Source organism: Haliotis rubra, unplaced genomic scaffold (genome assembly GCF_003918875.1).
Source record: "Haliotis rubra isolate DU_JTF1 unplaced genomic scaffold, ASM391887v1 Scf584, whole genome shotgun sequence".
Taxonomy (NCBI): domain Eukaryota; kingdom Metazoa; phylum Mollusca; class Gastropoda; order Lepetellida; family Haliotidae; genus Haliotis; species Haliotis rubra.
In genome coordinates, this window is record NW_025767284.1 from 90,919 (window position 1) to 106,277 (window position 15,359).

At 43.5% G+C, this 15,359-nt stretch overlaps 1 protein-coding gene across 1 annotated transcript in view; it reads right to left on the reverse strand.

Annotated features, from left to right (window-relative positions):
- The window catches only part of LOC124254827 (neuronal acetylcholine receptor subunit alpha-10-like), a 54,855-nt gene that overhangs the window by 35,652 nt on the left and 3,844 nt on the right, over positions 1–15,359 (reverse strand). The window contains exon 2 of the mRNA XM_046688673.1: positions 8,045–8,089. Within this exon, the coding sequence (XP_046544629.1) occupies positions 8,045–8,089 (45 nt within the window). The remainder of the gene's footprint in view (positions 1–8,044; positions 8,090–15,359) is intronic.

Here is a 15,359-nt window from a genome sequence, read left to right on the forward strand (position 1 = left end):
ATGACCTGACGTGTGTTGGAATATCATTTGAAGAACACACAGATGCACCAAAAGAAAACTGTTTTTTTAACCACAATGCGCGTTTTGTTTAAGGTCATGTGTCGGTCGGCCTTGACCTGAACACGCCTCGCCTTCATGCCATCTCGGTAAGTTTGCAAGTTCTGCTCTCTTGTATGGAGTGAGTGAGTTTACTTTTACGCCGCTTTTAGTAATATTCCAGCAATAGCGTTGTGGAGGACACCAAAAATGGGCTACACACATTGTGCCTATGTGACGAATCGAGACCGTGCCCTCGGCCTAACTAGCGAACGCCTAACCACTAGTCTACCCCACCGCCCCTGTTTTATCGAAGTGCGCAGTCATCATGATTGTAGTCAATGATAGCATGTTTTTCCCCTTTAAGGGGAGGGGTGGGTGGGGTGGGGGGGGTGGGTGGGGTGTGTTTGTTGCCTCATGGTTAAAGCGTCCGTTCGTCATGCTGAAGTTGGGGCTCGATTCCAGGGTACAATGTGTGAAGCCCCATTTTGGTGGCCAAGCGGTGATATTGCTTGTGTACTGCTAAAGCAGGGTAAGCGCTCCTCACTCACGAACTCTAATGGAATCTGAAGTCGATACTGCAATGTGACACTTTTACCTTCCTCTTAAGACCGCCTCCGTGGTGTAGTGGTTAGAGCGTCCGCCCGGAGAGCGGAAGGTCGCGGGTTCGATCCCCGACCGCGTTATACCAAAAGACGTTAAAATATGGTATTTGTTGGTCCCTGCCTGGCGCTCGGCATTAATGGGTACAACAAGGACTGGTCGGCTCGGAGTCAGAATAATGTGTCTGAGTGGGGTATTCATGCTTCACTGCGGCATGGTATCTCAGTGAGCTAGCACTATAAAACCAGCTTCAGTCTGGGCTAGTACAAGCAGCCGCACATACACATACACACGCATGCACGTCGTCATATGAGCGAACTATTCTCAAGCACGACGTTAAACCCATTTCACTTCACCTCACCCCATGTAATTATCAACCCGGTTAACGTCTGAGAACTACTGACTTTAAAACAGTCTATGAAATTGTTTATAGAGTGAGTGAGTGTCGGTGCAGTGATACTGACACATGGGGTCTGACACTTCTAACCATCTTGAGGAATCGGTGTCGGTGAGGACCAGGGTTCGATTCCCCACATTAGCAGTGAAGCCCATTTCTGGTGTTCCCCGCCTTGATATTGCTAGAATATTGCGGAAAGCGGCGTCAAACCATACTCACTCACTCACTCTTGAGGAATCGAACCAGGGTAGGTGGAGAGGCGAGTGAACGCACCATCCAAACATCCATGCTATCCTATACACCATCTTTTGCGTAACTAGCCTCGTGTAAAGTTTGACTTTAACAAGGCAGTTTGTAAGCAGATGTATCGACCAGCGCTGACACGAGAAGATTGACAACTGCAAACTCCCAACAGGGTAACACACATCATTAACCAGAATTACAATCAATAGGACAATGAGCCAAAACAGTAGCAAGCCAAATGATCAAATCAATGTCAACTGTATGTTTGCTCTCGACTTTCAACCGCTGCGCAAATTCAAATTTCCAAAATTACGAGATCAGACCCATTAATAAAGCCTTTATCACAACATCGCCTCAGCTTGGGACCCGATCATAGGCGGCTCGGCGCATAAACTCCTCACATCACCGCTCGAAATTGTTCCTCCCGTCGTAATGTTCAAAAACTGAGTAAAGTTTAATTGGGGCTCCTGTTATGGGAGTGGAGAGTGTTGAGCTTCTGGTTGTCTTGGCTGTGCCCAGGATCTTGAGTCTCTGGTGTAGGAGAGCGAGGTATGGATGGGGAGATGTATTGTAGGGTTACAATGGAGTATTTTAGACATATTTCAAAATGGACATTTTAATGTACGCTATCTCAAAAGTATATATATGCTTCTTATAAACTTCAATAAGAATACATGCATTGTGAAATAAATTATGCAAATTGCAATACATATTCATGAAGACATTCGTCATGTCGCTGTCATACATTTCTATCTTGGCGAAGAAAGGTGTAGAGGACAGGATTTGTGAAGTGTATTCTGTTTACAATTGAGTCCATGTTTATGTGGACGCTTCTAAAACTCATGCATGGATCGATAGCCTCCCAGCAGAACAAACAACAAACAAGTCAAACAAGATCCACTAGGTGAACGCATTGCAACCCTTTCGTTACTCAACATATGTGTGTGGGATGAGGTGGCTCGACGTCTACGACAGGATCAGAATTCGATCATGACGAATCCACACGAAACATATGCGGTTCAGGAAAGGCGACCTGATAGTAAACGTGTCAGAATAAAAAATATGTCGGTGCGTGTAACGTTCATCATACCATTAGATCATCTCGTCCACTCTTGATTATTATTGTGTTCAAGACACAACGATAATTGAAGAGTGCTCGATAAACAACACTCACAGGCGCGTGCATTCACATAAATAGTTTAGTACCAGCAATTTTCTATATTTGTAAAGAAGTACATTGCTACACGGAGTTCTAATCAGCTCTGACAACAAACCAGCCATTGAAGTCCAGCCAGTGACGGAGAAACTCGGGATTGCTGGCTCCATACATGCTATCATGTAAATCAACTTTAAGTCATGACTACCAATGCAGGATGATCATTTACCACGCGAACATCACACACCCGATAAACATATGTTCCTCTTATTACCTTATCTCAATGACGGCTGAGGAAGATCCATTCATTTCTACCAGGCTTATCTGTAAAACGGCGGTCAACATCGCCAACAGCACTAAACGTTCTCTAAGGTTGGGCTGCTTAAAGCAGCCTCTTAGAAACTGGCTTTGTTTTATCATGTGGATCTGTTTGATATCAGATGCTTTAAGCCTGATGAGTGCCATTTATCAATACTTTATTACATTTGTTTTTTATAGGCCTGTTGAGTTGATGGTCTGGAGTATTAAAGCCATCTTCACGTCAATACGCATCTGTATTGTTTGTTCCCATGGTGACAGTAATATTCAGAGCGACTGCGTCTGCAGACATTTACACCTCTACTGACTGATGAAGTGCAGCCCTGCCTGATGATGAAAGGGTTTGTATCTACTGGGATGAAGAGGCTTCAGTTCATTTAGCACAAAACTGTTTGCATTCGCTCACGATGAAGGGGTCATCTTGCATTCGTAAACTTTGTCCAGTGAAGACGCGGGTTAGAATTGGTCTTCAGTAGCCCCTTGTCGTAAGAGGGGTGTACGGGATCGGTGACTTGACTGATGCATGTTATAGCAACCCAATGTTTCTAATGCTCATGACATCAATCACTAGAATGTCTGGTCGGAATCCGATTAGCTACAGTCATCATGAAGCCAGGGATTACCTGAAGTCGATACTGCAATGTGACACTTTTACCTTCCTCTTAAGACCGCCTCCGTGGTGTAGTGGTTAGAGCGTCCGCCCGGAGAGCGGAAGGTCGCGAGTTCGATCCCCGACCGCGTTATACCAAAAGACGTTAAAATATGGTATTTGTTGGTCCCGGCCTGGCGCTCGGCATTAATGGGTACAACAAGGACTGGTCGGCTCGGACTCAGAATAATGTGTCTGAGTAGGGTATTCATGCTTCACTGCAGCGTGGGCTAGCACTATAAAACCAGCTTCAGTCTGGGCTAGTACAATCAGCCGCACATACACATACACACGCATGCACGTCGTCATATGAGCGAAATATTCTCAAGCACGACGTTAAACCCAATTTCACCTCAACTCACCTCACCTTCCTCTTAAGATAAAAAAGTTGGATTCAGTGGTCCTGAAATGTTTTATTCAATGACCATAAACAGATCTAGAGTAGCATGAAACCGTTGCGAAAAGTGTACCTTTATAACCAAAAGTATATTGGATTCAGTGATCGTAAAATCATTTGTATTCAAATTGACAACAAAAGGGTTAATTGTTCTAGCGAAGATCAACGTTAATGACAGTATTCCCTACAATGAAATGCAAAGCTGTTCTTTAAAGTTAGAGAATACGCCTTTACACCTTTTTTGAAACTATGTCAGCAATATCAAGGCCTGGAGCAGTGGAAATGAACGCCCGGATCTTCCGGGTGACGATTGCACGTTTTAACTAACTACATTACTGCTCTATCGGCATGGTACATGGTAACGCTGTCACTGTCTGTCTGTCTGTCTGTCTGTCTGTACTCTACCGGCACCTTATTGGGGCTGTTGGTCATGACTATATCCTATTACCAGCAGAATCTATTTGTGAACTCTTTTAAAAAAGGTTCTGAAAATTATTTCAAAGCTTTCGTAAGGTTTACTTCTGTCTGACATTTGACGTTGAAATGTTGGTGGCAGCCATTCCAGGTAATGGAAGCTGTACAGGAGCACCACGCGCTGCATTGGCTGTGGTTGACACAAGCATTCTGGTTTAAAATGCGTTCGATATGCGTCCTTTAAATTATTCAATCAATTAGATTAACGCCAAGCCTCCATTGTTTTTAAATCGGTAAACTGCACGAATGTGACAGCTTTGTTTTGGTCTTTTTGTCGCTGGATTATGGGAAGAAATACAAGAAAACTGCAACGACCTTATGACACAGCATTATGAGACACGTAACCTTTCGTCGAACATACTGAAAAACTAATACTTCAGTTCATTTGTGTGTTCGTTAACGACATGCTAGTTCTGTTATTGATAGAAAATGAGATCTTAAAAGATTTACGTTGCAAATTGAACTGTGAAGATGTACTACACACACACACACGCACGCACGCACGCACGCACTCTCTCGCGCACACACACACAAAAACTAAAACTAAACTATCTCTTACAACTTAAAATGTTAGTTTTTGAAGGTCACAGTAGAGATACGGCCAGTACAAGTCTGTAGGGTTTCGGGGTAGCCTTGTGACTTCAAAGGTGTCGGTTCGACTCCTTGTATGGTTATTATGTTTGGAACCCTGCTTTTGGCATCCTTCAGCCTCATATTGCTGAAAAATAGCTAAGAGCGGCGTACTCACTCATTCACAATTTTAAAGTGAGTGACTGAGTGTTAGTTGTACGCTGCACTCAGCAATATTCCAGCTATATGGCGGCGGTCTGTAAATAATCGAGTCTGGAACAGACAATCCAGTGATCAACAGCATGAGCATCGATCTGCGCAAATGGGAACCGATGACATGTGTCAACCAAGTCAGCGAGCCTGACCACCCGATCCCGTTAGTCGCCTCGTACGACAAGCATGGGTTACTGAAGGTTCATTCTTACCCGGACCTTCACGGGTAATTTTGAAGTGAAGCCAAACTAGGTAGGTGGGCGTGGGGGTGGGGGTGGGGTTAGGGGTTGTGGGAGCCTTACACATCCCCACACATCAGCAATCACGTGGTAATCAATACATGAAGCTCTACGGGCATTGTCAGCAGCCGATCACTGACTACTCTTGTACAAACCAACATGATACATCACCGACGGATGTGTTTGACGTGTGTCTCCCCGGGCCAGCGAGTCTGTGTCTATTGGCAACGTTACAGGACACTGTCAAGCTTATCTCAACGCTCAGGATTGTCCGTCGATATCAAAGTTTGTTGTTATCTCAACGCTCAGTAAATTGTCCGTCGGTATCGTTAAGACTTCAGCAGTTTGATATTGTCCACTGATTGCTTGTGTTGACGTGGCATTCAGCAATATTCCACCCATATGACGGTGGTCGGCAATTAATGGAGTCTTGACCGGAAAATCCAGTGATTGACATCATGAGCATCGATCTACGCATTTTGGAAACGATGACATGCATCAAACACGTCAGCGTGCCTAACCATCCGAACCCGTTAGTCGCTTCTCCCGACAAGCATGGGTTGAAGACCAATTTTAAACCGAATCTTCCCGGGTGACAAGCAGGGGTAAAAATGGTTGAAAACCAATCCTGACCTAAATCGCACGTGCATTCATGTCATTTGACTGGTAAAGAGATCACTTCTATTTGCTTCTGCGTTTTCTGAGTTTAAAACTTTCTTGAATTTACATAGCGTGCACCGGCAGCGCCTTTCATGCTCAACCCCAATAAACACAAAAATGTTAAAGTTAATTCTTAATGGACAAAGTGGATAATAAAACGTCCATGGCCCATATATCGTCGATCTGTTAGAAAATATGGGATAAATATAGACTTTGCGTTTTCATGTCAAGTAACACGATATTATGTCTGCTCATAAACTGAAAAAAATGACTCCCGAATATATGAATTTCTAAAGGTTATTCGATAAAATTTAAATACTATTGGAGCAAAAAGTATAAAAAGAATAATAATAATAATTCTGTACTTGAGTTTACCGAATTGATTGGCATTGCTATAATGATACTCGTGTTTATCCCTTGCACAGGATCAATAACAAAAGTCGACATTGGATCTATGGCTCGTGCTCGGGACGCCCGTGGCCTACATTTAATATCTAACAGGCTGATACACCATTTATATATTAGACGTCGATATTTTCACCAGATTACCTCCCTTTCCAGACAGATTCTATGCCAAATTTAACGTATATCTGGAATTGGAGTTTTTGGATCAAGGCGGTTTGGAATGTATAGCATAAAACTTACATAATCCGGTATCTTTTTTATAGATTTAACTGTAAATGTAGATGCCATTGACTCGTGACCTTGACCTTCCCCAATATACTCTCACAACATTTACCGCTAGGGTTGTAAAGGCAATCAATTGGACCCCACGCTAAACGATCGTTCAACCAATATAGACTTATATAACCGGAAAGGTTGTATATCGTTTTGCGTTTAGTCTGATTGGCTTGATACGGCTTGACATAATATCTCAATAAATGCCAGCAGTATGGCGGGAAGTGAAATCAAGGCTGAGATATTTGTGGCCCTATTCACCTTCCATACTAGGATACACTCGTTGATGACCGAGAATCCTTGATTATGAAATTGAGCGAGATATAAGCTGTTTGTACGATTGTTCTGAACCGGGGAAGCGAGACGATGTATGGGAGGCCAGCAGGGCAATACCGTGGACAGCGTGGTATAAACTATATACTTTAATAAACTATATCTGTCTGTCTGTGTGAGCAGGTTACATTCAAAGGAGAATGAAGACGAAACGGCATCCACAGAAAACGGGACAAATTGTCTCAAATTGCAGAATGAGGAACGGAAAAGGCAACTGAATAGTAATAATGTCAAAAGTATGTTCTGTATGTATACTATTATAACCACTGACCTTGTATATAGACATTTATAATGCATACATAATCAGGACTTCAAATGAGTTCTATTCTCTCAAGCCATGGTTACAAAGTTTGTTGGTTAGCTGGTTGGTTGGTGTGTTGTTTTACGCCGCACTCAGCAGTATTCCAGCTAAATGGCGGCGTCTGTAAATAATTAGTGATCAACGGCACGAGCATCCATCTACGTTATTGTGATACGATGACATGTGTGTAAACCAAGTCAGCGAGCCTGACCACAGTTGGTCAAGGTAAAACATGCGGTAATGAATTCTTAGTGCTTCAATATGTTACACACAATTCCCGATAAAACTGACTTAATAGAAATATCTTCAAGCACAGCCTACCTCCCCACACCTAAAAAGTCTAAAAATAGAGATACACGATTAATTAAAAAAACAAAGAAATGGAATAGATTATTGACAATGTATCATTAAAAAGCTAAATTGATAAGCAAATAATTATACTTTGGATAAAACTACAGAAAACGAACTTTTTCACCTCGGGAAATCAAACATTACTAATCCAAATATCAACACTACGGGAGATTATTATCCCAACCTACCCTAAGATGGAAGAGTGCGGAAAAAATGACATCTCAATTATAGATTCAAATTATGAACAAATATCAAACTTCACAGTCGGAGAAGTGGGTACACATCAACCTGGACAAACCGGGAAATACATCCACTTAAGATTACTCGATTTCCCGTCAAGGCCACTAGGTGAAGATCATTTCAAAGACCGCATAACATCTAAGTGAACTCGGAACAAATTACATAGGGAAGTTTGTCAGTACTCACCGCCTCGAGCCACACGTTCGTTGTCAACACTTGGTTTTTCTCGTCCTGGAAAGGAAATTAAAGATATTATCACAGTAATAAGGCAATTGATGTCACCGAGCAATAGCCTAAGATCGAAACATTTTAAGTTTTCAGATAAAACATGGGTTTCAGGGAAGATTTATAGAAATCATATTTGTTCATGTCGATTGCCAAGAAAACCGATAAAAAATTTGGCAAAATTTCAGTCTTCGACTTACTATTAACTGCAACTAGCTAGGCAGCTCGTAAATTACATAAATGCATTACGCCAATGACGAAACCATAGACAATGTGAAGTGTAAGGCATTCTTTATTTATCAACTGAGAAACATATGAAAAGTGTGCAGTCTTATATTAAGAGTATACAAGTCCCAGAGTGCATATAGCCCCCAATCTTTCAGCTGTAATGGCCAAATAATATAATGATAGAACAAACCCTAGACTCAGTTGTCTCCCTTGGGTCATGGTCGTACGTTATATGGTGACATAACGCATCAATCTGCCGACCATTACATCCCCGGGAATTGGGTTGGAATCGGGTCTCTGCTGTAACTTGATTAAGAATGATGTATTGTACGCAGATAGCGCATCTTGTGCAGTTTACGCATCTGGTAGGGTATATATAAGCAGTCACAGATACTGGGGGAATCACTGACAGGTTGAGTCAGAAGTAGGAGGACATATACTACTTATATATTACAAGGTTTTAAAGACAGATCATACCATGTTGCACGGTTGCTGGGATAGCGAATATTTGGTATTAGCCTTGTGGTTAAAGCGTTCGCTCGTCACACCGAAGACCCAGGTTCGATTCCCCAAAAGGGTACAATGTGTGAAGCCCATTTCTGGTGTCTCCCGCCGTGGTATTCCTGGAATATTGCTAAAAGCGCGAAAACCCAACTCACTGACTCACTCACTCTTAGCATTTCTACAGCTCTTTGGTAGCGGTCAATAAATAATCGAGTCAGGACCATACAATCCAGTGAATGACATCAAGAGCACCGCATCTGGCTTAAGGTGACATTAATCAGCGAGCCTGACCACCCGTTTCTGTTTGTCGCCTCTTACTATAAGCATGATATGCTGAAGCCAGGATCTTCACGAGTCAAATGGGGCGGTGCGGTAGCCCAGTGGTTAAAGCGTTCGCTTGTCACGCCCCAAACCCGGGTTCGATTCCCTACAGGGTGCAATGTGTGAAGCCCATTTCTTATGTCCCCGCCGTGATATTGCTGGAATATTGCTAAAAACGGCGTAAAACTAAACTCACTCACTCACGAGTCTAACAGTAAATGCATTTGCAATTAACCAGATTTCAGCCGTGGTGTTGTGACGAGACTGGAAGATGTGTTTGTTTCTTGTTAACATCCAGCAATATTTCAGCTGTATGGCGGCGGTCTGTCAATAATCGAGTCTGGACCAGATAATCCAGTGATTAAGAGCATGATCATCGATCAACGCAACTGGGAACCGATGACACGTGTCAACCAAGTCACCGAGCCTGACCACCCGATCCTGTTAGTCATCTCTTGTGACAAGCATGAGTTGTTGATGACCAATTCTAGTGGGGATCTTGACGGTTTTCTTGTGGAGAAGGAACAAACTTTTGAGCGGCCTACAAGAACGGACAAGGAATAATACTCCTTTTCGCGATTCCGGACAGTTTTACAGTAAACAGCCTGATTAAGTATGCGTGCGTGTATATTCATATATGTGTGCGCATGTGTGCGTAATTATCACGCAGCTTGCTGGAAAGGAAGACGAATGCCCCAGCAGACAGAATAGACAACTGGTTTAACCGGTCAACAGTATAAAAAAATCCCACTCACTCACGCACTCACAGTAACAAACCACGTAATCTGGGATGATCGTGGGCTGCATAAATGGACCTTAGGTTTTCAATCTCTTTTACTTCGCTATATTTGAATTGTTCATGTTTGTCATAAATAAACTGAGCTCCTTGCTCTTACAATTTTGAAGCTATTGACCGCACTGATGACGGAGAACCAGTCTAGCTATCCACGCGTGAGCTCCGGCACTACCGTACTCAAGGATGAATGCTAAATGGACGAATATAGAAAACTCCCAAAGCAGTCATATAAAACAAGCCAACTCCCATTACCAAGACAAGCCAGAGTTTTATTTAGAAGCTGTGTCTTGAAATACATCCTTGAATGTTACTTTACATTGTATGTCATCGACACTGGATGAGATATTTTGTTTCTTGACACACGCAAGCTAAATCACAAAACACGTACACTCTGTTTAAAGAACACACATGCAAACTCGCTGGAATGAAAAAGCGTCAGTTCAAAACAACTATAAACAATACCTTTTTATCATTATTATTTATTTTTTTCGGGGTTGGGGTGTGAAACCCCTCTCTGGTGTCCCCCGACGTGCTATTGCGGGAATAGTGCTGAAAGTGGCGTAAAAACACACCCATCTACCTTTTGACCCCTGGTTTAAAAACATATTGACTAATTTTACTGAAATAAATGTGTTCTGTTCTGGGTCCAACACTGTTCTCACTTTCAAAGAAACAAAATGTGTGTCTCGAAAGAGATATAACCTTTACTGTTACAACATTCTTGTCGTGATTTGTAGTGATTTGTAAATTCCTTGTTGTTTTGTAATAACGACTGATCCGGTTGAGCTAGGAATCAACACCTAATAAACATTGTAAACATGATATCCAATGCAAATTACCCCATATTTCGACTGTCGAGTCGTACCTTACGTAGCAGTATGGTAGATGGTCCAGAATTTTTCCAAGGTGTAACAATTGTTCCTGTACTAGACTTAGAGTTGCATCAGTGACAAACATGATATCCAATGCTATTCCCTATTTCGACTTGTACCTTCCGTTCCCGAATTTTTCCCAGGTTTGCGGTTGCCACCGGTTGGACAGGATACGCCCATCTGTTCGTGAACACCTGGTATCATCACTATTTGATAGGGATTCATTTCCTATGGATGTGGAAAGGGTTTTGTCGCTTTTGTTTACTGAAAATTCTGTAATATGTGGGAAAGAAGCACGTCTCATGTTTCAAAACCGCAGTTTCTGAATAATTACAACAGACGTGTGCTCAGATTGCTGACGGCACTTTCAGCTGACGCCGGGCGGCAAGTGACGAGATCCCATTATGAACCAGGCTCCGTCTATAATGAAGAGAGTAAGGTCAGCCCGTGGGCTAATCAGAAAATGGACACATGATGCTTGTCTTATTACTCAGTAATCTGAGGCCAATGAGGCTTACAGGACGCTACAAGACTGATGTCTCATAGAGGTGAAGGTGACGGAATTGATACATTGAGCGTTTGTTGAAGCATGAAACGATGTTATGTTTATCGGCTATCTTGTTTGGTAGATCAGTAAAAAGTACACTTGGGCCGTCTTCCGGTTCAAATATTCACATTTACCACTGGACCGATTGATTATGGAGGGTTGTGTCTTGTGACGTGGTAGCCAAGTGGTACGAGCGCTCGCCCGTCAACGACTGCCGTCTGGAAATACGCGAGTCTAGACCAGAAAGTCCAGTGACCGATACTAGCAGCTACCATGACCACCCGATCCTGTTAGTCGCTTCTTACGACAAGCATGGGTTACTGAAGACCAATTCTAACCTGATCCCTTCGGGGTATACAGAGAGCTAAAGGACTGGGCTTTCAGATTTGAATAACTATTTCATAAATGTCATGACCATGGCGCAGAAACGTTTCTACACCGCTTTCAGAGCAATTTCAGAAATGGCCTTCACACATTGTACCCCCGTGTGGAGTTGAACCCGGTCTTCGGCGTGACGAGCGAACACGTTAACCGCAAGGCTACCCCACCGCCCCTTCCCGTCGTGGAAGATGGATGAGTGTCTCCATTGAGAGACTACAGCACGGTTGAACGTAAGCAGCCACAGGGTGATCCTCGTCCCGTGACTGGGAACTGTGTGGGACAGATGCGGAGACTAGTATTGATCCAGAGTGGTTTTACTGCATTTATGCGACACACAAGAGTAGGGTACAGGGGTACTTGGTTATGCTTGTTCGACTCGGAATGTCGGAGTGGGGGTTGCATCGGCTGACGTGGGGAGTGATATGTGTGTGTGCGTGCCTGTGTGCGTGTGCGTGTGTTTGTTTTGGGGTGGGATGGGACGTGAGGTGAGGTGAAGTGAGGTGAGGTTAGGTGGGGTGGATCGGGGTGTGGTGGTGTGGTGTTGTGTGGTGTGGTGGTTTGTTGTGGAGAGGTGTGATGTGGTGTGGGTGTGGTGGTGTGGTTTGTTGTGGTGTGGTGTGGTGTGGTGGTGTGGTGTGGTGTGGTGTGGTGTGGTGTGGTGTGTGTGGTGGTGTTTTGTGGTGTGGTGGTTTGTTGTTGAGTGGGTGTGATGTGGTGTGGTGTGGTGGTTTGTTGTGGAGAGGTGTGATGTGGTGTGGTGTGGTGTGGTGTGGTGGTGTGGTGTGTGGTGTTGTGTGGTGTGGTGTGGTGTGGTGAGGGTGTGTGTGGTGTGGTGTGTGTGGTGAGGTGTTGTGTTGTGTGGTGTGGGTGTGTTGTGTGGTGTGGTGTGGTGTGGTGTGGTGTGGTGTGTTGTTGAGTGGTGGTGTGGTGTGGTGTGGTGGTTGGTTGTGGTGAGGTGTGTGTGTGTGTGTGTGGTGTGGTGGTGTGGTGTGGTGTGGTGTGGTGTGGTGTGGTGTGGTGTGGTGTGGTGTGTGGTGTGGTGTGGTGTGGTGTGGTGTTGTGGAGAGGTGTGATGTGGTGTGGTGTGGTGGTGTTGTTTTTGTGGAGGTGTGGAGGGGTGGACATTTGGATGGGATTTAACACAAGAGGAATAGCACAAACAAACCCGCGTATAACTATTGTTTCATCTCCTTTGAGAGGCATTTTAGAAGTTGTATAGATGAAGGAAAACCAAGTTCTATGGATAGTCAACTTCTTTATCGCAATGGGTGCGACGTTTCGGTGTAGGTACTAACACCGTTATCAAGCAAGTGATGAAAAGTACGAACACCGTTATCACATGCTGATAACAGTGTGAGTGCCTACACCGAAACGTCGCATCCATTGCGATAAAGAAGTTGACTATCCATAGAACTTGGGTATCCTTAATGTTTCATCTGTTACACATCTGGTTCAATTGGTTCGATTCCCCTGACTACTACCCCCTCACGCTTTCAAAAAACATATGGGTATTTATTTTTACATTTCAATTTATTTAATGTCCAAACCCCCTTCATTTCTGTGAAAATTTACACCTTTTCTCCGTAGAAAATCAAAACTTAGAAGTGTAAATACTTAATGCACATTTTGAGAGTTAAATTTGCATTTTCTCTAGTGTAAACAATATTTTAAAAATCTCAGGCTCGAGACGAAATTTTGGGTCGGGCGGTAATGAGAAACAAGAACATTAAGTTTTATTATATATGGCCTAAATAGTAGTGCGGCACTAGTGTTCCGTATAGACGTCACCTCATCCCTTCCGAATAAGGTTCAAATTGAGAAAGTGGAGCCCATTTGAACACGTTCCTACCGATGAGCGTTAAAATAATATAAAGAATATTTGGAACGATGAGCATCGCAATCCTGACTAATGACCAGGGACCCGTTTCACAAAGCTCTCGTAGCGCTATGACTATCGTAAGTCAATGTTAGTTACGAGAAAAGTTACGAGATCTTAGGCTTACGAGAGCTTTGTGAAACGGGGCCCAGATGAAGGAATGCATTCGAGCCTATTCGCTACCAAGTGGGATAACTCCGTGAAAAAGCCATCCCTTCCTCGAATACAACACAGATTATTTAAATAAACCGTTTTCCTCGGACGTGATTTTAACACAGATTTTTGATGGCGAAGATAGCAATGCTTCTGTCGTCTCCGACTGGGGCGGGAAGAACAGAATACGAATCTCAGCCTCGTTAAGGACGTCCCTTAATCAGTCCTCTCTACACCATTGAGGAGCAGCGAGCGGGTCGTGTCCCTTTGCAATCAACATTACCTCAGACCGGAAGCAACAGCCACTCCATTACATGTCACGTGCCACAACTGAGCAATGAAACACGCATAGGTTACTTGTCCACGAGGGGACGCGTGGAGATAATGACAAATTGATTTACATCAGCAATTTAATTTCAAGGACGAGCGCGCCTGAGATATATCAGATGAAGAAAGCAGTTGGAGCAATCCGATTCGTCCCCGGGGGGTCAAATTCGGGGAGAAATCATTATTCAACGTATGTCCAAAGGCAGGGAGTTTATTTGAATCAGAACGAGGTCGTGGGTTGTTAGTTACGCCATTGCCGGTGGTGAAGTGTGCAGACGTCAACTTGCGAGACTCACGAGACTTTGTAATCAAAGGTGATATTACAACACTGGTCGCCATAAATCGCCGTTTGGTGACAGTTTTAAGGGCAGATTAGCCAAACTTGCAATCAAAGTTCAATAGCGTTTTTTCATCTCGCCATTTCACGTCGTTTTGAGGCGTGTTGCTCCTCGTATTACCATAACGACCTCGGCTAGTGCAAGCGGGAATCTATATTGGGACACACACCGTGCACGTGACTATCACATGACATATACTGTGAAATAACACTGCTGTGACGAGGCCAAGGACGAGAAGGCAGCACAGAGTGGATGAGTATGCCTTTGAGCAGTAGTCCAACGACAGGGACACCAGAAATTACCTTCACACATTGTACCTATGTGGGGAATCGAACCGGATCTTCGGCGTGACGAACGAACGCTTTAACCGCTAGACTACCCCACTGCACCCAGTACAGTGTGTCCGAGTGGTGTTTGAGTGAGATAATATAAATTGTCAGTGGCCTTATTCTATTACAAGTAGCCACACATACGCACACGCATGAACACTAAAGAAACACACAAACATACAGGAATGTCGCTATGCATGAGCATTGTCGTGTGTGATACCGGAAGTGAAGATCGAGGTGCAGAGTTAGAAAGTATAGAGCGTATCACATGAGAGTGAACTTTGGAGTTGGAATGGCGCCATCTACTTAGTTCTTCTTTGCAAGCTAAGCAAGCATTTATCATCTTCTCTGTGCGTGTACGTCTCCGATTCCGAAATTTGGGTCAAAAATAGAAATAAAGTAGGATTAAAGAGCATTTGCCCCGTGAATTACTAAGTCATCATATTTATCGCCCTTCAAGCAATTTGGGGATACACTGTTATTCTTTCTTGATGAATTTCCTCAAGGACTATTTTTTTCTAGGTCCAGAGAAAAGCGAGAATGAAACCAGCCACACAATCGGAAAAAAACACACAATTATAGTGGGTAGGAATAAGATGTATAA